This window comes from Leptonychotes weddellii, chromosome 6 (assembly GCF_054177405.1).
Source record: "Leptonychotes weddellii isolate Sample4059 chromosome 6, ASM5417740v2, whole genome shotgun sequence".
Lineage (NCBI taxonomy): Eukaryota > Metazoa > Chordata > Mammalia > Carnivora > Phocidae > Leptonychotes > Leptonychotes weddellii.
The window spans coordinates 86,729,543-86,751,698 of record NC_138374.1 but is presented as its reverse complement, the minus strand read 5'-3'; the positions used below and the strand labels follow the sequence as shown (position 1 = coordinate 86,751,698).

The window sequence follows — 22,156 nt, the reverse complement described above, 5'->3', positions numbered from 1 at the left end:
GCCTGGGTGGCTCAGTTGGTTAAGCGACTGCCTTCGGCTCAGGTCATGATCCTGGAGTCCCGGGATCGAGTCCCGCATTGGGCTCCCTGCTCGGCAGGGAGTCTGCTTCTCCCTCTGACCCTCCTCCCTCTCATGCTCTCTGTCTCTCATTCTCTCTGTCTCAAATAAATAAATAAAATCTTTAAAAAAAAAAAAAAAGAAAATGAGCAAACACTAAGAACAGGGGCAACCCAGGCCAGACCGCCAAGAGGGGAGAGTGGAGAGGTAGGAGATACTCCCAGAATGCACTTGGGACAGTCCTTAGCCTCTGGGACAGGAACACACCAGTCTGAGAAGTCCATCACTCCCGTTCCTATCTCCCACCTGAGATTCCATCCAGCCCCTCAGGAGCACCAGTTCTCTCTGGGAATTCTGGAAAGGGCATACACTTGTCTCGAGTGGAAGAAATAACCTGTTGAGTCTTGAGAGAAGCTCTGGAACAGGCCATGAGCACTCATGACAGGTAGCGTCTGAGTGTGGTGGGCAATGGGTCCCAGTGCCCCCCAGGCGCATCCCACCCAGTGTTCGCCCAACTCACGGTGAGAGTAGGCCACGTGCTGGCTCTCAGAGACGGCTTCCGGAACATCTTTGAGGTGATTCCTGAAAGAGAGCAAAAGGGCGCCCTGGCTGTCCAGCATATTATACAAGTCCAGCAGAAAATCTACCCCAAATTCTCTTTGGAAAGCAATACATTTCTTGGAATAAGAAAATCAAACACCTTTTGTCTCAGATCTTTCCCCCCTTCTTCATCCAGGGTATTTTATCTAATGTGCAATTCCTCTTTGAATTGCAATCTAATGTTACTCCAATTTGCCGTATTTACAGCTATCCCTACTTAGTATGATCTCACTGGTTTGTGGTCATTGGTCCTGCCTGATGAAATTCAAGCAATAACAGCAGCTGGGATTTGCATAGGACTTCGGGGCATGAGCACATCTGTGATATGCTAGATCCCCCAATAATCCTGCAAGGAAAATATTGCTATGCCCACTTTGCAGATGTTAAAAAGTGGGTTTCAGAGAGGCAACGTGACTTATGTAAGATCCAACAGCCAGGAAAAGGCAAAGTCAGGACTCCAAACTCCAAGTCAGGACCACCTACTAAAAGTCCTGTTCATCTCACACATGAGATTTTCCTCAGGCTCTTAGTTATCTGAAATTAAATTAAATCAAATATTAACAGGACAGACAAAGTCTGTCAATTGAAGTCAATTAAGTACCAATGTTCTTTTTTTTCCAAGAATGGAAAAGAAAAACACGAAGATGTAGAATCACTAGCCTCAAGTGGTAGCATTACCATTCACCATCCCAGAAGTCTCTAAACTGATAAGAACGGATACTACACTTGATCTTAGCCAAAAGGCCAAGAAGCGATCCCCAGAAGTCTCTGAATGGTCTTCCCTTGGACCTGAAAGATATGAAGCTCTCATCTTTATGAACTACTCATCTGAATCACTCCCTTTCCTGGACTACATGTAGTTTAAAAAAACATTATTGAAACCATACTACTCAGAATTGAGGAGGAAGGGCAGAGTGAATTATTAAAAATCTAAATCACTTCATTATTTCTTTTGCATGTGCCTGTGTTACTTTCAAGAACCAGTAGTAAAACAGAGCTGAGCAAACATTGCCAGTTAGAGGTTCTCCTGGAGCTCTGTTCCGAGGGACAGATGATTAGGAGTTCATTGAATTTTGTTGATTTTGTTGAATATGGAATTGAATGTTACCAACCTATTTCTATCAAAGCTAATGCAAGCTCCTTTCAAGATGAGCATAAATTTCACATTTGCAGAAGTCAACTCATAAGATTTTACTGAAATTTCTCTACTCACCTTTCCTTGGCATCCAAGAAGGCTTTGGCAAAAGGGTTGTACTTGATTTTGAGAGCTGTTATCTTACGTTTGCAAAGACAAGAAGCGTTAGTGAAAGTGGAACATGTATGAACGGATAGAGCCCTTTATCTTCACCTGTGAATTTCTGTAAAGTCAGAATAACCCCCCTCGCTTGTTCTCCCTCTCCATGTTTCTTTGCTCAATTCTACACGAAATTACCAGTGCGCTGTCTCTGACAAAGAACATTGTGTTGTGGCCCGTGGTGAAAATGGGAAATGCAATGTGATGTGAGCAAAGAAAGGGCAAAGCATTAGAAATGTGCAAAGCCCGAAGTAGCTAAACCCGGCATCCCTTCTTTTATTTATTCATCCGGTTTTTTTTTTAAACATATTGAACATCCCCCTCACATCAGTTACTCTTCTAGTCCCCGGGAACACGGTCGGAGTGATGCAGGTGTGAATCCACGTCTCCCAGACAGCACGGTCCAGCATCACTCCCTGAGTTTAAATGATCACTTACTCGGTGATTCAGATCACAGAAACACAGTTTATCACTCCCACCCGCTGCCACTCCATCCCACGGCCTTTGCCGGCTTCATTCTTCAGAGCCACCGACATCATACACACATACATGATGTATATTTGCTCATGGCCTCTCCCCGCGGGATGTACAGATGTGAGGGCAGCACACATCTGTGATGCCCACCGCGGCGTTCCCAGCAGGCGGTCACAGTTGACAAATCTTTGCTAGATAAGAAAGCATTGAAAAGAATGTTTATTTCAGCAAGGGCCTGGTAGAAGGAAGAAGAGTTAAATGAAAGCACCACTCTTTCTGACCCGGGGAACGGGGGAGAAGTCAGAAGAGGGAGGAGAACCACAGGGTCTGATGTCCAGGTCTTTCTCCTGGTCTAAACCTGGAGGGGTCAAGGTGCATAGTGAGACCAGCATCTACCCACGGGCCCGCTCCCTCTCAGGGTGCACCAACATTGACTCGGCAGGAAAGTGCTGACGGCAGAGGGAGGCTCTGAGGTTGGACTTCCCTGGGCTTGATTCCCATGGGGCATAATCAAGGCTGAAATACGGCATCAGGCGGCTAAGATAGAGTCCCAACACCCCCCAACATACACAAACACACACTCTCGAGAGTTGCTAAAGCCAGACCCTCCCCTCAAAGACCCAGACTCCATCCGAGGAAGAGAAGCAGGAGAGGGCTGGCCATCTTGAACACAGCATGTTTTCGCCAACAAAGACAGTACCTGTTGAAATGATCAAATATTTAACCTCTGTTCCCACCGGCCTGTCAGAGGGGCTCAGCCAAGAGGCCAGACTACTTGTAGAAAAGAAGGTACATTTTTCTCTGCACATCTGTGATGCGAGTTCAGCCGACAGCTCAATGTTACCTGTAGGCACTAAGGTAGTATTTCCAAGCCCGGATGCTCATCAGAATCCTTTAGGGAGACTTTAGAAACTACAGATTCTGGGTACCATCCCTGGAGATTCAGACTCAGTTGGCTGGGAGGGAGCCCAAATTCTTTAAGAGCTTCCAAATAAAGAAATGCAGATGAAAGCAGCAATAAGATACCTTTTGGGGTTTGTTTGGGGTTTTTTTGTTTGTTTGTTTTTGGTTTTGGGGTTTTTTGTTTGTTTGTTTGTTTAACCTATCAGGTTATCAACGCTGCAAAAGGCTGCTAATCCCCACTGTCAGGAATGGTGTGGGGACTGAGATGAGTATGCTCTCTGAGGGAGGCAATTTGGTGATATTTCAGGATTCTAAACCCACACCCTCCTTGATAGAGCAATGCCATTGCTGGGTGTTCATCCATGCAAGCAAACAATAGTGGATGTGGATGTTCTGGGACATTCTTTGCTGCATTATTTATGATAGCAAATAAAACGACTATAAACAACCTAATGTCCATCGGTGGGGAGCTGATTGCCTGAAATACAGTATATCCTCTGCAGGCACTTCAGAAAAAGAGATAAACCTGAAAAAAAGAAATTTGCAGACTAATATGTATGACATGAGCCAACTTATGTGAGGAAGCCCATATTCTCATATATATTTATATATACACAGAATATGGGTGGGGGAAAAACACACTTGAAGCTATTATTTGTAGTGTCCTTGGGGAGTGGGATTCAAAAGGCAGGACAGAAAGAGCTCATTTGTACCTTTTCTTCTTCATTTTCACTGAACATACTTCTGTACTATTTATTTATTATGTGGGGGTTTCTTTAATGAACATGTATTACTTTAAAAAAAATTTTTTTTTTTAAGTTTAGTCAGAAAGAATCCAACCCTCCCCTGGCACTTCTGATGACGAGCAGACCTGGGAAGCTCTTGAGTGTGCAGATGGACCCGAACATCGTGCCCGCAGCTAATCCACAGAGGCCGGACTCTGGCTCCTCGGTTCTAAGGGCCGTGGCTTCCTTCAGGCAGGAAAGACCTAAGCGTGCTCAGAAGATCTAGCAAACAGGACGGATAGCATAACACAACCCAGAGGACTGCAGGCGCGGCTCAAGTCTCACAGACTTGCTCCTGGAGCGGGAGCTCACCCAGCTCTGTGCGGGCCAAGGGCCCACGGGGCCCTGAGAACAAAGACCCCTGGGCTTCTGTTGGCTTCCATGCAATGCACAACCTCGCCTTCTTGGCACCCAGAGATGAAGCTCTGGCAGGCCGTTGGCAAACAGGCAAGAGAGAGTGGAAAGGGCTACTCCACTGTTTAACTTCATCTCTGCTGAGATCACTGAGATCCTGGAAACCCAGCTTTCATCCACACGTGGTCCCCATCCTCCCACACCCTTCCAGGGGGCATTTCTGCACACGCGCCCATGCACACTTACCTCCTCGTTCTGATAGGCCGTCACAGCTATGAACTGGGTTTCAGGGAAGGAGCAGTTCATCACCATTCGATGGGCACCTCCAACACGCACTATGTGAACCTGGGGCTCATATTTATGCAGAGAATTCAACATTATCTGTGGAAGTGGGAGAAGGAGAGAAAGAGAAGCCTTGCAGAGCGTGCGGCTTGATGGCCCGCCTGGCCAGGGCCACCACACCATTCCCCTCGCTTGAGAACTGAAGAGGGGGGCAGTTTTCCGGAAGTTTCCAGGGAGCCTAACATCAGCGCTTATGCCGGACTTGCCAGAAAGTTGTTCCTAAAGAGTGTCAGTTCTCTGCCCAAATCCTTCGTCCTTTTTTTCCTTTCTCTCCCTATTTTCAGAACAACGATGCAGATTTTGATCCATTAAGATATATTGTTGTTCTTCATAAGAGGAAACCTGAGATCTCAAAACACTGGCATGGCCGCATTTCGCAAGCGACTACCTGAGGGGTGATGACATCGGACACCTGCCGGTCACACTGCGTCCACTCTCTGTGACTCACACGGAGGTTTACTGCAAGTCTTATGCTGTGAAACGGGGGGGGCAAGAACCGTTTACTTTTCAATTTCCTGTTTTAATAAACACCTGGAACCTTCTGAACACTGCCAGGACTTGGGTGTCTCACCTCCTCCTGCTAAAGCCTGAGCTCCCGGGTCCCCGCAGGCTAAGCACAGGGGTCAGAGGAGGCACGAAGACCCAGGGCTGAGAGGCTCACAACACGAAACAGCGGGGTCGGCAAACCTCTCCCCCAGGCACAGCGCTGCCCCCGAAACCGTCCACATTTTCTAACATAAATCACAACCCTACCCGATACCCTAGTATTCACAACCCTCCCAGAGAAAACAAAAGAGGAAAAAGCCCCGAATTCTTGTTCCCTCTAATTGGAGACCTTAAATAAAACCTTCCTTATTTAAGGTTTGTTTGTTTTTCTGAAAACCCAAAGCCGCTTCACTATTCTATTGACAATTATCATAATGTCCCAGCGGAGACAGCAATTATTTCATTTAGGAGCAGCTTTTTATTAAGGCATTTGTCTATTGCCAACATGCCACTTACACCAAAAAAGAGGAGAGAGAAAAACAGAACCCTGGTACCCACAAACATCTCCTCCCCAGGGCTGGGTAAAAAGCACCACACACAAGACAAAACTATGAAAGGACTCTTGATGATTAAGTAAACGGCAGCACTCTCTCACTCTCTTAACATCAGGAAGTCCATTAAAAACCGAAAGCACCAATTAAGAGCTGTTTATTCCTGTTCACATTTGGAGTCCAGGGAATAATTGGCTTCCGTGGGAGAAGAGGCCGGTGAGGACCCCTCTAATTGCCTAAATGCACCCTTGATATTTCTTGATTGGTGTTGCGGGGCGGCCGGGTGGCCGGGCGACCCGATCGTACCTGCCCACCTCCGTTGAGCTTGTTCGTCAGCTTGACTTTGCTGAAGGAGATGGGAGCTTTCATCCAGTGGGCCCCGAAGTTGGGGGAATCCGGGTGGATGTAGACGCAGCTGTGGCCGGAGACCTCTGGCTTGCCTGCGGGCACCCACTCCCCATTGACGTACTTCCAGCGGTGACTGTCCGTGGGGACAAAGTCCAGCAGGAGGGAGTACATGGCATTGGGGTCCAGCCCCGTGACACTAATCTTGAGGACGGGGAACATCCGTCTAAAAGAAAAGGCAGAAACTGAGGCACAGGACGGACGTTAGCGTGTGCGGGACACCTTGCGCTTTGTCCAGCCATCTCTCTGCTGTCAGGAGACCTGCCGTGGAGCACCTCAGGGTGCAGAGAATGCCCCAGGGCAGCATCCCCAGTCCCAACAGAGCCTCTTTTTACAAATGCATGTTATATTGGGGTTTTCACTTCAAACCATTGTGCTCCATTTTAAAGTCTGAAAACCACTGATGTAGTCATTTGACAGAGGAACCTAAAGCCCAAAGTGGTTCAATCAGATGCCACATTCTCACAGAGAGCTTTCTTCAAAGACTTCCCCCTGGGGTGCCTCAGTTTTCACACGAATGCCACAAACCAGTCCTTCCCCCTCTCAGAGAGAACACCAGCTCAGAATGACAGTCATGGCATGAACAGTGAAAACGTGGTTTCAGGGTAAAGGAAGTGAGGGAATGCTTGGCTCTACAGAGTTAGACCAGTTCCTTCCCTGCGTGACTTCTCAGAGCCTTTAATATGCTAAGGTGCCTATAAACCTCTGCGAAGATAGGGTCTGTGCACACACTGAACTTACATGACTGTGGAACCGTCCCTAAACTGAGCATTTTGTGGGAATTTGTGCTCAAGACGCACCGACCTGGATTCCTCGGTCCTGCTGCCATCCTTGAGAACAGTACCAGCAAGTTTGCTCTCACATATTTGCAGAGGCCCCTCACCTGGCTTCTCATTCCCGCTGGTTTGTTTTTCCTTCACCAAATGTACTAAGTTGCTCCAGGTTATCCTTAAAAGACCTGGTTTCTAGACATGCCCCCCACCACCACCTGATTGCCCCAGACACTGTCTTATTTGTCAGTACCTCTTTTAAAATCTGAATCCCCAAAATGAGAAGCTAACAATCCAGAGTCTAGACACTTGCTGCTCAAATCGGTCCCTGAACCAGCAGCATCGGGATCAGGTGGAAGGTCATTCGAAATGCAGAACCTCAGACCTCACTCTAGACCTACTTAATCAGAAGCTGTGCTTTTCCAAAATCCCCAGGTGAGTCACAGGAACATTAAAGCTTAAGATGTGCTGGTATAGAGCATCTTTAGCTTTTGAGAAAATAACTCAGGAGATGTGCGAGGAAGTGAGGGCAGGGGGAGTCAGAGGACTGTGCTCTACGAGGCTGGGAGGAGAACGGGGCAGGTGGCCGGAGCGGGAAGCTGGGATGGACTGGACCGGCTGCTACTGAGAGCAGGGGTCTGCGGATGCCAGGAATGGGGTGTTGAAAGCAGGGAGGGGCGCACACGAGGATCTGGAAGGTCACCAAGGACATCCTACTATGGCCAGAGGTGGCTAGCGTTGAGAGGAGGTAGAATGGAATTGATACGTATGGAAAATGAAGGAACTGACAGACAGATGACAAGGGACGGACCTAGAGACGGACTCCAGCCACGCAGGCTCCCGGTCTCCTGAGCTGAAATTACATGGGCTTCCTGAGCAATCTGGACATAGATGGGAATCGTTTTCCCTTGGCGCATCCCACCTCACTGATATTTCCTTTCCTGGCTCCTCTTCCAACTTAGTCCTTAGACCCGCACCCCGCAGTCCCCTTTTCTAAACGCCCTGCCTTCGAGACCACTTCCCATCTCTTTGTGCAGAATACACAGCCTGGTCCGTGTCTCTGGTCCGTGTCTCTGGTCCGACACTTGGCAAGGATTCGACAGTCCCTCTGAGAGGTCAGATAGAAGGGTGATTTTGAGTGAAGGTTCTGGCTCCATCTCCTGCCCTTCCTGAAGCTGCCCTCCAAGCTTCCATCTCATGGTCTTGCTTACCCAGCCTCACTGAGTTGTGACAAGAACTCCATGAGCTACTTCATCAAAGTGCTTATTCTAATGCCTGCCACCTAACAAGGGCTTTGCAAGTGTTGGCTATCCTGTCATCACAACCAAGCCCTTCAGCTGGCCCCGCTCTCCTTCTGTTCCAAAATCCGACCGTGGGGCAGTGACTTCAGAAGCTGAAAACACGAAGGACATCAGCTTCACCTCTCTCCCGCCTGGCTGACAGTTACCACTTGCCTCCACTTTTCTCTCTGGAGAGAAGTCTAGGCAGAAAGGGGAGTGACTGCTAATGGCTTTGGGTTTCTTTTTAAGGGTGATGCAAATGTTCTGGAATTAGATGGTGCCGATGGTTGCACAACTTTGTGACCATTCTAAAATCTACTGAACTGTATACTTACGAAGGGTGAATTTGATGGCATATGAATTATTTTTAAAAAACAGAGCAAATCAATAACTTATACCATCTCAGCTTTTATTCTCCAGCTGGCTCACAGTCATTTGCAAGGAGACCCTGGCCTTGGGGCGCCTGGGTGGCTCAGTCGGTTAAGTGTCTGCCTTCAGCTTGGGTCAGGATCCCAGGGTCCTGGGATCGAGTCCCGCATTGGGCTCCCTGCTCAGCAGCGAGTCTGTTTCTCCCTCTGCCCCTCTCCCCACCCAGCTCGTTCTTTCTCTCGCTCTCTCTCAAAAATAAATAAATAAAATCTTAAAAAAAAAAAAAAAAAAGGAGACCCTGGCCTTGGGATTATGCATGGGAAATGCTGAAGGCTCCCTCCCTCCCTCGGCTCCCAGCAGAGCTGTCTCTCCCCTCCCTCAGTATTGGTGGGCTCAAGGAGAGAAAATCTAAATAGGAGGTTAGGACAAGTATATGAATTAAATGAAACTCCTAGGGGAAAACCTGCATCAGATGATGCATCTCGAGTCCAGGTCCTGCCTGAGCGCTGAGTGACTCACCTCGTCACTCCTGTCCCTTAATGACATGATGATAACTTTCATGTAAAGGAAAATGATGGTCCTTCCCTCGGGAGCTACCTGTGGCATCGAAATTTGTCCACTTGCATATTCTTTTGCTTTTTCTTCAACAGAAGGATTTCATCTATTCTTTTCTCTTCATATCAGAGGAAACTATTCCCTTCCACAACATATTTTAACATTTTCAATTATTTTAATAATATTGGCCAAGTATAGAAAGCAGAAGCCCCCTGAAAGGCACAAATGCCATTTGCCAAGAATCACCGAAGTGGACATCAGAAATGATCCCAGGGGCCACACTGGGTCACTGTCAAGAGCCTGGCTTGTTTCTGTGAGGTACACAGATTATCTGATATCCGGTCCATTGCTTTTTCTGAAATGCTAAAGATGTCTGGTTTGGTTTTGTTTTAAGAACACACAGGAATGAGGGGCGCCTGGGTGCCTCAGTCGGTTGAGTGGCTGCCTTCGGCTCAGGTCATGATCTCAGGGTCCTGGGATCGAGCCCCGCATCGGGCTCCCTGCTCCGCGGGAGCCTGCTTCTCCCTCTCCCACTCCCCCTGCTTGTGTTCCCTCTCTTGCTGTGTCTCTCTCTGTCAAATAAATAAATAAAATCTTTAAAAAAAAAATTGAAGTATAGCTGACACACAATGTTACATTAGTTTCAGGTGTAGAACACGGTGTCTCTCCTTTTTGATTTTTCTAGAAAATAAATATGGGTCACAAAGAACGGAAAAGTCCCCTCAATGTTTTCCCAAATCTCAATACCTAATTAGAGGTTTATTCACTCATTGAAAAGAATGATTTTTGAGCGCCTGCTCTATGGCAGGAACTGTCCAAGGTGAGGGTTCACTGGTAAAAAAAAAAAAAATACGGACCCAGTGTCTTGTTCATGAAGCTTACCTTGAAACACCAGAAGTCAGGCAACAAAAAATGTAAACAGGCTTCTTTTTTTAAATATAGGAGATAATTTTCAACTGCAAGAGTGCTATGAAGGAACAAAAGTAGGTGATGTCACATAGGGAAATTAAGAGTGAGGAACTACTCTAGATGGATATTAGTAGGTCCAGGGGGACAGTAAGCTAAGACCCAAATAAGGAGAGGAAATGAGTCCTATAGACACCAGAAATGACTTCTATAAATGCAACTACACACAAAAGGAATAGCAAGTAAATGGCCCTGGGGTCCTATAAGCCTGGACCATTGAGGACTACTGAGGAAAGAGAAAACCAGTGTGACTAAGGCAAAATGAGGAGGGGGGATCTAATTTTCATTTCTGCTCTCCCTCCTAACTGTATCACGCTAGGTCTCACAAAGAACATAGCATGACCTTTAATTCCAGAATAAGGGACTGTGTAATGGCTTTTCTCCTTTCCTGCTATGTTCAGGAGCTATACCTGATGTTCTAAAGAACCCATGACCACATGAAAAGGTTCTCAACATCATCAGCCAGCAGAGAAATGCAAATCAAAAGTGCAGGGAGGGATCATCTCCCCATTCACTAGGATGACTGTGATTAAAAAGTGGACAATGACAAGTGTTGAGGAGGTAGAGAAACTGGAACCCTTGTACATTGCTGGTGGGGATGTAAAATGGTGGAACCACTTTGGAAAACAGTCTGGTCGTTCCTCCACCAGTTAAAGACCCTGCTGCCATATGACCCAGCAATTCCGTCCCTAGACGTATATGCAAGAGACATGAAAACACACATTTACACAAAAACTTGTATCCGAATGTTCATAGCAGCATTATTCCTAATAGCAAAGAAAGCAGACACACCCCACATGCCCAGCAAATAATGAATGGATAAAAAAAAATAGGGCTCATGTATACAGGGGAATATGACTTGGCAAGAAAAAATGCTACAACATGGATGAACCTTGAAGACATTATGCTAAGTGAAAGAAGCCAATTACATATTGTATGATTCCATTCATACGAAATGTCCAAAGTAGGCAAATCCATACAGATTGAAAGAAGATTAGTGGTTGCCAGGGCTGAGTAGGATGGGGGACTATGGGGGTGATGGCTAGAGGTGCAGGATTTCTTTTGGGGATAATGAAAATGTTCAAAAATTATTTGAGGGAATATATGTATAACTCTGTGAATATACCAAAAACCATTGAATTGTACACTTTCAGTGGGTGAATTGTATGGTATGTGAATGATCACAATAAAGCTCTTTTTTAAAAGTAAAGAAAGAAAAAGTAAAGAAGTCATAGTGCCCTGGCTTTTAGAAGGACACAGCTAAAAAGTTACAGGGCAGCTGGGTGGCTCAGTTGGTTAAGTGTCTGACTCTTGATCTCAGCTCAGGTCTTGATCTAGGGTTTGTGAGTTCAAGCCCTGCACTGGGCTCCATGCTGGGTGTGGAGTCTACTTAAAGGGGGAAAAAAAAAACCTTTGTGAAAAGTTACATAATGGTTTATTGCTTTATTCTCTTTAGTCTTCATCTGCCAAGACTTATATTTTTATTTTGTTAAACAGCTACACTTGTGGTAAGCATAGCATAATGTATAAACTTGCCAAATCACTATGTCGAAAATAATGCAACACCGTGTCAATATACTCAAATAAAAAAAACTTATTTTAAAAATGCTTTTATTCTTTTATCACCACACGAATGAACTAAGAGATGCTATGTATTTTTTAACCTCCGTTATCCCGAGGAGGAATAAATAAGTCAGTCACCTTGCCACAAATCTTGTAACAGGGACTGGAACTCATCCTAACTCTAGGCCAAGTTCAGCTCCTGCACCTCACCTCCGCCTCTCTTTCCACTTCACAATGAGCAGGATGCATCGTCTGGGGATACTCTATGTATTTACCTGCGGGCAGCATGCACGCCCAGGCTTTGTTGTCCAGGATGAACTGCACTTCTAACCCAGTTAACCTTTCCTCCTTTTCTTTCCAAGGTCTGGCTAACCACAGAGAAGCCCCAGAGTCTTAGAAGAGCTGAGAAACATGTAAATTGGTCCCTAATTCAGGAGTGGGGGAAAAGGAGAGAGAAAGAGAGAGAGAGGGAGAAGGAACAGGAAAGCAAACGTGGCAGGATGAACAAGCACTCCCCCAAACCATGCTGAAGAACCATAGGTGGTTTGGCTTTGCCCATGAGCTCCACGTGCCTTTGCCAGGAGGTCAGTTTCTCAGTTTCTATTTTCCTAACAGGTGATCTCGAGAGCCAGTGCTGCTGAAGGAGGCTATGAGGAGTGAAGTTTGCAGGAAGGAAGGGGGCAGCTTTTGTAGGTGGGGAAATAGCAGAGATGGTTAAAGATAAAATTCACTCGCACCTGTAAACACCTTCCTCTATCTCCTCACAGAACTATAATATTCATGAAATGCTCATCGGAGCTTTGGAGTGTGTGTGTGTGTGGGTGGGTGTGTGTGGGTGTTTGGCGCATATGCGCATGTGTATATTGAAGCTCACATGACCTGGTTAGAAGCAGATTACACAAACACACACGATCCTCATGAATCGTAATTGTAAACTTGGGAGAAAAATGTCTGTGGCCTACAGGGCACAGAAATTTATTTGCCTGATGCACAACCTCCATTTTCTCCCCTCCTGCACGGTCCTCACGTCAGCTCGCTGCCCTGAATCACTGGCAAATTCAACTTAATGATTCCCAATACTTATTTCCTGACAACAAATGGACACATCAGTTACATTCGAAATGCTTCCAATTTCTGAAAACCTGTTCAAGGCAAATCTAATCAGAACTGAGTCAAAATTATTCAACTGCCTGGAAATATATATGAAATATAGCATTGTCCCCTAAAGTGAAGATGTTCTAGTAAAGAGGTATCATAATTGTTGTTATATCTGAAAGACAACTGAGTATGGAAAACTAAAAGTTATATTTAAAAAGAGGGAAGAAAAAAGCAGGGGAAGTAAAGCAGGGAGAGAGAGGGAGGCAGGAGAGACGGAGGGAGGAATGAAGGTCGTCAGGATCCCAGTTTCTGGGGATAATCCAGAGGAAATCCCTCTACTTCTGATCCATGTCAGAGGCAAGCCTCCTGTTTATATATACAAATGGGTCTCTGTTTGAAAATGAGACTGAATCAGTCCATCCTATGTTACTTCAAAACTTTCTCTTTTTTAATTTTATTTAAAATCAGTTAATTAAATAGAGTGTATTATTAGTTTCAGAGGTAGAGTTCTGTGATTCATCAGTTGCATAGAACACCCAGTGCTCATCACATCATGTGCCCTCCTTAATGCCCAGCGCCCAGTTACCCCATCCCCCTACCCACCTCCCCTCCAGCAACCCTCGGTTTGTTTCCTAGAGTTAAGACTCTTATAATGGACAGGAACTATCTGATGACCCCACTAATGCTTCTAGAAATCCAGAAGTCTACCCACAGGGGCTGGCAGGTTATATGAATGAAAAGGGCTGGAGCTGGGTGTAAAATAACAGAAATCATCTTCTCCACAGAGAACAGCCACAGGGGCAAGTTCCCTGGGCTCAGGAGTTGGTGTGAAAGGCAGGGGTGAAGCATCCGGAGGAGACGGGCTGTGTCTGCAGGCAGAGGACAGGGGGTACAAGGGAGATTCACAGGAACAGATGGATAAGAGAAGAGGGGACAGGAAACAAGATCTTTCTGTATCAAGAACAATAAGGTGTCGCTAACAATTTAATCTGTGAAAATAAAAGATTGAGAGTAATTCCAGGCCAAGCTCGTTCATTACCAACACATCAATTTCTTAGACGTGTGTCTTCCCTTCTCTATCCGAAGTGTAAAGGGAACTGTCTCTCTCCTGGCAAAATCTTGACCCTAAGGGGTTCAGAGACCATAAGAGAACCCAAGAGAAGATTCAGTTCACTGGAAAATGGGAAAGGGCAGCAGGACCTCCAGAGATAAGAATAACCAAGTTGATTGTAATGAGACTTTTCTACAAAGAATATTTTTCACATATTTAATATTAAAGGACATTAAACATGGGAAGGATTTTACATTTTAAATATGCAGAAAAATATCATATAGGTGAACACAGGCAAGAGGAAGCTCTTCCTAAATTGTAAAAGTACATGCCAATATATCATATTATTAAACTAAATCTGAGATGGTTTCAGAAACTGTAATTTCTTCCCCATAGGAATAGATAAACTGTATTTTTACTTGGTGACTGTGCTTATTTTACTTTCATAGATGGCCCCTTTGACAGCCAAATAGATAGCACGAGGCTAAATATTAGCACAACCACTACCCACTGAGTACAAGGAATAATAAACAGTTCCACCTATTACTGGACATCACAAAACTTTTACAATCGCATCATCATTCATCTGTGAAAGGAAAGAAAGTAAATCCAACTAGAAATTTAGGGGTGATCCTTTGAAATTAAAAACAGATTTTCTATTTCTTTCTACCAAAAATAATGGATAAATACAGATCAAGAGTAGGAACGGAGGTCGTTACAACTGCAAATATTAAAAGTAACAAATCCTATATATGAAATAAGTAGGGGACACATTTAGAGATAGCAAATAGAAATATCAAGCTTGTTTCGTTGGTATTCCAAGCAAGATTAATATTCCTTCTACTAGGAGTGATCACAATTTATTGAAATGCCCTTATTTCTGGCACACCTTCCCCTTACAGAACACTTTAACGCCATGCAGCAGCGTTGGAGTTCTTAATTCTCCCAGAGAGACAAGGGATGGTTCGTTTTCTATAGTGTGCATTTTATTCAAAAATAGGAAAGCAAGACATTGGGAAAGGAAGCATTTTGCACAAGGACAAAAGCCTGCCAGAAGTCCCATTGGCCTCAACTTTTCTCCCTTAGCAGAATTTCTCCTAAGGGCCACGATCAGAGTCCTGTTGAAACTAACCATACTGAAAATGTCTTCTGACTTTTGTGCTTCTTGACCTTGTGAAGCAAAGGATCTGTGAGCATCAACTGAATGTTGGGAGCCAGTCTGGCCAAGCTGGGAGCAGAGAGATTTTCTTTCCAAATATTTGCATTTCCTCTACTAATGAAAGCTCCCACAGTTACCTCTGACAGCCACTTAGCAGGGCTGGATTTAATAGAATCCAAGAAATGCCAACAGAGATCAGTTTCTGTTCATCTCTAATTTGCTGCAGTGAGAAAAAGGAAGGTATCTTCTCTTTTCTCAGGCAGTGCATTACGGCTTCAGGATGGTATTATCACTTCCACGGCTCTCACATCATCACAAACATACACAATATCAAATGAACACTCACCACAAACCCACACCAGGAAGCAGAGGTAGCGAGCAATTAGCAATGAGATTACATTTGCCCTTTGGCTCCCGATCTTCAGCTGGTCCAGAATTTCTGGCAAGTTTGCTATACTTAAGAGGAAACATTCAGCTTCCAAATAAAGTTGACTTTCACCTTATCTGAACTGAGTTGGAGCTCAGGTCTGCCCCAAGATAGGCAGTCAGTCAAAAAGTAATATTCTCTTCGGACTAATTTCCCTAACGCATAGGGCAGGCCCCCACTTCTGGTACCTTCCCAGAATTTCTCCGTTGAAAATGCATGCAAGGTGGCTTCGTCCTCTACTTCTCTGTTGATCTCGGGAAATTAATTAAGTTGGCTGGGGGAGAGCCGAGTGAGACTGTCCTTCTCCTGAGCATTTTAATCAGCCCCCACTGCCTCTGAGTGAAGAAGGGCAGCCTCTTCGATATTCAGGGGACTCACCACCCTTGCCGAGCCCTCCCAGCCCAAGCAGGGCCGCGGAGAAACTCACCTGCCATTCTTGGTCACGATCATTTCGTTAGTGACTTCCTTGAATCTCTGCCAGAGAGGGGCATCCTCCAGGATGATCTGAAGTTGCTTCTCTGTAGGGTCGCCTTTCTCCCTCCCTGCCTGCAGCTCACTTTCTACCACGTTGAGCAGGCGAGAAACAGTACCATCGCTGCCCTTCTGGGTGCCCAGCTCGCTCATGGCCATAGGCCCCTCTCAAACTTGGTTGAGAAGCGTCACCTATCTCGCCTGCTACCACCTCCTTCCTCCTCTCACTTGCCTGCTTTGCAAACCCAGCTGGGCAGTGCCTGGAGAGCTGGAGAGAAGATGCCCTGGCTCTTGCCTAAGCTCCTAGCATGACACCCCTTAAAGTCTCCAAATTATACCACCAACCTGTTAAGCTTTAGTGGGGAGGGGGAGGGAGGGGAGAGGTAGGAAGAAAAAGCCCTCTCTTAATTACTCATTGGATCAGGTGGGAGAGAGCCTGGCTTTCCCATTGGCTGCTGTGCATAGAATAGATGTTTAAGAAGAGTACTCCATCCAAATTATCAGGCTTTTATCTTGTTGTACCTGAAGAGGTCTAATCACTGTTTTGAGGACCATTTTCCCATTAATTAAAATTGTTCCAGGCCCAGACTGCAACAATCAGGCAAATCATGTTTGTGTATAAATCGTGGCATGTGGCACCTATAGGAAAAGAAGTCCTGGGGAGGATTGGAACTTGATGCCAAAGCAGGCTTTCCAGACACAGTCGAGAACCCAAATCCCGCAGCTATCTACTAGCCCCAGATAGAATAGCATACATGGAAGGCCAAAGGCACTGTGCCAGGAATATGACAGTTGTACCAGAGAGTGAAGGAAGATGCTCTGTGCACCACCCACTCAAGGGTCAAGGTCCAGAGGAAAGGAAAGAGCTAAGGTCTCCTTTCTCCCCGGGCACCCCCTTCTGCTCCTCTCCCTCCTGAGAGATCCTATGCACACACACACCCTGCTCATTCCAAAGGCCCTCAGCGCCTCCAGCAAACAGAAGGGCTCTGAACCTTGTCCTGCCTCCCTTAGAACTCAAAGCCCCAATTTGTTTTTGTCCAGCCCTCGCCAGAGGGACAAAAAAACTCATTTAGCACCGTATTACTCTCTCTCTATGGAGGCACTCTGCCCTCAGTGACTGAAAATAAGCTGTTGACATTACGATGCAGAGCAACTTTGATCCAGAAGGATCCAGAAGGGCTCCCTGGCTTTTCTATTAGACAGTCCATGACCTATCTGGCATTCTGGGGTGAATGCCCACATGCCCTGGTAATATACTACCAGTGGAAAATGCTTCTCTTACCATGACACACAGTACAAATTGGGGAGGTGAGCGAAAGGACAGAGGTAGCTAGCTCTACCTTCCCAACCCAGAGTAGATCCTGGGGGTTATGAGTTTTTCTCTCAATACAACTAAAAGAGGATCAAAACGAAAGGAAAAATAAAAGCAAAAATGATAAGATAAAGTTAGGGTAAAGATAATACTTAAAATGCACTCAGGGCAGAGGTGCCTGGGTGGCTCAGTGGGTTAAGCTTCCTGCTCTTGGTTTTGGCTCAGGTCGTGATCTCAGCTTCGTAGGATCGAGCCCCGTGTTGACGTTGGGCTCCATGCTCAGCGGGGAGCCTGCTTGAGATTCTCTCCCTGCCCCTCCCCCCACCCCCACTCACGCTCTCTCTAAAAAATAAATAAATAAATCTTTAAAAAAAAAAAACTAAATATACTCTTACTGTATGATCCAGCAATCACTTTCCTTGGTGTTTATCCAAAGTTGTTGAAAATTTATGTCCATACAAAACCTGCACACAGAGGTTTTTAGCAGCTTTATTCATAATTGCCAAAAGTTGGAAGCCACCAAGATGTTTTTTAATAGGTGAATGGATAAACAGTGGTACATCCAGCCAATGGAATATTATTCAACACTAAAAAGAAATGAGCTATCAAATATGAAAAGACATGGAAAAACCTTACATTCATACTATTAAGTGAAAGAAGCCCATTTGAAAAGGCTACATACTAGAGCCTGTGACATTTTAGAAAAGGCAAAACTATGGAGATGGTGAAAAGACTGGTAGTGGACAGGGGTTGGGGAGAAAGAGGGATGAATAGGTAGAACAGAGAGGATTTTTAAGGTAGAGAAAACACTCCATAAGGTACCATAACGATGGATACATGTCATTATACATTTGTCCAAAACCACAGAATGTATAACACCAAGAAAGAACCCTAATGAAAACCCTGGGAGGAGCCTGGGGGAGCTCAGTCGGTTAAGCATCTGCCTTCAGCTCAGGTCATGATCTCAGGGTCTTGGGATCAAGGCTCAGGTCAGTATCTCAGGGTCTTGAGATCAAGCCCCTAATCAGACTTCCTGCTCAGTGGGGAGCCTGCTTCTCCCTCTCCCTCTGCCGCTCCCCCTGCTTGTGCTCTCTGTCAAATAAAATCTTTTTAAAAATTTTTTAAAAATTAATAAAAATAAATAAACTTTGCTTTGAAAAAAAGAAAGAAAGCAAGCAAGCCCTGGACTTAGGGTAATGATAATGTGTCAATATAGTTCATCAATTATAACAAATTTACCATTCTGGTGCAGGATGTTGATAGCAGAGCAGGGGGCAGAAGGTATATGGGAAATCTGTATACCTTCAGCTCAATATTGCTGTAAAATTAAAACTGCTCTAAAAACTAAAATCTATTAAGTGCAGGGAGTGGGAGGGCACTCTGCATATGTGACTAAATTAAGGATCTGGAGATGGGGAGATTATCCAGAATTATCAGGGAGAGCCCAATGTAATCACAGAGGTCTTTATATGAAGGAGCAAAAGGATCAGAGTCAAACAGAGGTGTAAGGAAGGAGAGCAGCTGTCAGAGAAGAGAGAAGATGCTACACTGCTGACTTTGAAAATGGAGGAAGGAGTCACAAGCCGAGGAATGTAAGAAGCCCCCAAAAGATGGAAAGACAAGGAAATGGATTCTCCCCTAGAGCTTCTGGAAGGAACATCTGCCAACACCTGGATTTTAGCCCAATGAAACTGATTTAAGACTTTGGACCTCCAGAACTAGAAGATCAGTTTGTGATGTATGAAGACACTAAGTCTGTGGTACTTTGTTTCAGCAACAATAAGAAACTAATACAAAGACCACAACACATCCATCCAAGTGGAGATTTCAAGAAGGCACGGCTTAGAACCAAGGCGTAAGTGTGGCTCTGAGCTTTCTCTTCCAAAGAGGGGGGATCAAATCTGGCATAATTACACTGTGTTCCTAAAATAAAAACATGCCATTTGCCTGGGAGAAATTTTTCCCATGAATCTTTATGAAGAAAACACTGAGTGATACAGTGAACAGTGTTTCCCCAAATAGTCCATAATATCACCAAAATGAGGATCCCTGCCTTCAAAGAATTTAACAATCTAAGAGGGAGAAAAAGGCATCAGCCCAGAGAACTCTAATACAGAGTGTACAAAGTGTTTTGGAAGTACCAATAAGGGAGAAAAGTAGGAAATAATAGTGTTTGTTTCTTGTCAGTTACATCCCAAATCATGAGCTCCTGAAAACTAGGTTAGCAGGTTAGCTCATGAGTCTCCTCAACCTGGGGGCCCAGGAGAGTACAGCTCTTAGGGAATAGCACATGCAATGGCCAGCCCCAAGAGAGGGTCCCCTCACAATAAAAAATGGTGTACACTCTCTTGGCTTTCAGTCTGGCCTCTCTAGACAGCTACTCCACTTTCTAGTCTGTCTCTCCTCTGAGATCTGTATTATATATTTTATTTTTTTTATTTATGAGATCTTTATAAAAATATTCTATTTTCTTTTTTTATTGTATTATATTAGATATTTTAGATGGAACCACATGAAAATGCTGATACTCAACCTCTGTTTTACCTGAAAAAAAAAAAAACAAAAACAGCAATTTCATATGGCTCAACCTAATTCTTGGATTTGAAACTAATATAAAATGCCTTGCTTGATACATCTATATAATAATACCATTTTACTTGGATAATTGTTTTCTAGTTACTAAGTTATCTTATCATAGACTTTGAGAAACATAAGAAAATAGAAACTACACATAATCTTGACACACAGAGATGACTTCTCTTAACAAGTCTGGCATAGATATTTTTTTACCCACAAATATACACATACTTTCTGCTTTAAAAAACAGGATTTAGGGGCGCCTGGGTGGCTCAGTTGATAAGCGTCTGCCTTCGGCTCAGGTCATGATCCCGGGGTCCTGGGATCTAGCCCCGCATCGGGCTCCCTGCTCTGCGGGAAGCCTGCTTCTCCCTCCCCCACTCCCTCTGCTTGTGTTCCCTCTGTCGCTGTGTCTCTCTCTGTCAAATAAATAAATAAAATCTTTAAAAAAAAAAAAACAGGATTTAAAAACAGCATGGCAGCTTGAACACATGCTTTTATATCTGCTTCCCACCAAGCCCCTCTAAAATGGCACTAAGGAAATATAAAATGTGAACCCACAAAGTTGAAGCATAGGGAAGAGGAAATGGGGGCAGATAAGAGATGTCAACCAATGCTGGAAACTGACAAAACACATGGCTGAGTGGTGACTATTGGAGCAGATCTGAGAACGTTGAAATCTAAGCTTTGCAGGCAGAAGCCAGTAAGAAGCAAGCCAACGTGTGCCACAGAACTCTGAAATATCTCAGGCATTGGATACATCACATACCTCTGAAATGGAGGGGGTGGGTGCTTCTGGCTAGGACCAAATGGGAAGAGTTCTTGAAATTTTACTGAAGAAACAGTTACCTTTTGAGATCCCCACCCTTCAGCCAGGCCCCCATTGCAGCAAAAAACAAGAAACTGACTTTCAGAAGAGAGAGGGTTTGAGAGGATTTGTACTCAGAGACAGCAGTCACTGTTGGGGGGCAGGGGTGAGGACCATATTGAAAACAGAGGATTAAGACACAGTCCTTAGGTAACAGATATGATGAGTCCTCAGTGAAATGACCCATCCCCAATTACCACTGATGCCAATCAAATGGGAAAAGCCAACATTTGTAAAGCCCTACCCAGGCACACAGGCATTCCGTCAGCATTTATGTACCTCACCCTTAAATATAACCACACATATCATCAGATATCAGACATGCCAGTCAGACCAAAGGAAAAGAATAAGTTAAAAAAGGAATTCTGAGAAAACAGAGTCCATTCTGTAATCTCACCTAAGACTTGGAGTCCTTTTCCAACCTCATTCAGGTTGTTGGCAGAACTCTGTTCCTTCTGGTTGAAGGACTGAGGCCTGCAGCTCCTAGGAGCCACCCTCTCCATTACCATTTCAGAACTTGGCTGTTTACTTTTTTCCTCCAGGCCAGCAGAACATCTGCTGCTGCTTCATTTTGCTTTTAAGAGCTGATATGATTAGGTCAGACCCACCCAAGATGATCTCCCTTATATTAAGCCACAATCAACTAATTAGGAATCTTAATTACATCTACAAAGTTCTTTTTGCCATATAAGGTAACATAATCACAGGAGAGATATCTCATCATCTTCAGAGGTCCTGCAAAGACTCAAAGGGAGGGGATTATATGGGGCATGTCCACCAGGGACAGAAATCTTGGCAGCCATCTTCAAATTCTGCCTACCAGAGTACATTAAAAATAAACAAGTGGAAAACCTGAAGCAACTACGAACTACAAGGGAAAAAACAAGTTGTCCAAAAAAATGTAATCACAGTATACTGTGGCTTAACTGGAAACACAATTGTAAAAACATAAATATTAAATGTTGATTTCAACAAAAGTCATGATATAAGATGATGAGAGAAGGAGAAATTTATATTGTAAGGAAAAGGGGGTGCTAAATTCTCATCTCCTATAGTGGGAAGATAGTAAATAATGTCTAAAACTGAAAAAGCAAGAAACAGCAGTATAGACATAATGTTTAGAAATCTCAAGAAAACTGACAGAAGTAACAGCAAAAAGAGAGGAAAGTGATCGCGTCTAGAAAGAGAGAAACAGATGAATGCTGTTTTTTTTCTTATAATAAGTTTTTAACCTTATGGGTAAATAAAACACTAATAAAATTTATTTTATAATCAAATTTTTTTTTTAAGATCTTATTTATTTGACACAGAGAGACACAGCGAGAGAGGGAACACAAGCAGGGGGAGTGGGAGAGGGAGAAGCAGGCTTCCCACAGAGTAGGGAGCCCGATGCGGGGCTCGATCCCAGGACCCTGGGATCATGACCTGAGCTGAAAGCA

General features: G+C 44.6%; 1 protein-coding gene and 1 pseudogene across 1 annotated transcript; both read right to left on the bottom strand.

The window, feature by feature from the left end:
* Nucleotides 1–189: 189 nt before the first annotated feature.
* On the bottom strand, nt 190–19,724 carry TBX19 (T-box transcription factor 19). Its single transcript, XM_081824539.1, has 5 exons — nt 15,917–19,724; nt 6,153–6,417; nt 4,714–4,848; nt 1,871–1,932; nt 190–639 (listed from the first exon to the last, which is right to left on the bottom strand). The coding sequence occupies exons 1-5, from the start codon at nt 16,117–16,119 to the stop codon at nt 384–386; spliced, it is 921 nt and encodes a 306-aa protein (XP_081680665.1). The 5' UTR covers nt 16,120–19,724; the 3' UTR covers nt 190–383.
* LOC115937613 (U2 spliceosomal RNA) lies at nt 1,256–1,413 on the bottom strand (annotated as a pseudogene).
* Nucleotides 19,725–22,156: the final 2,432 nt, after the last annotated feature.

What these genes read in the sequence shown, in the direction of transcription:
- TBX19 (XM_081824539.1), bottom strand. Translation starts at nt 16,119, where the DNA reads ATGGCCATGAGCGAGCTGGGCACCCAGAAGGGCAGCGATGGTACTGTT. An exon ending in ATCGTGACCAAGAATGGCAG is followed by an intron (nt 6,418 to 15,916) that starts GTGAGTTTCTCC and finishes CTTTTCTTTTAG; the next exon opens with ACGGATGTTCCCCGTCCTCA. An exon ending in AGCTCAACGGAGGTGGGCAG is followed by an intron (nt 4,849 to 6,152) that starts GTACGATCGGGT and finishes CCACTTCCACAG; the next exon opens with ATAATGTTGAATTCTCTGCA.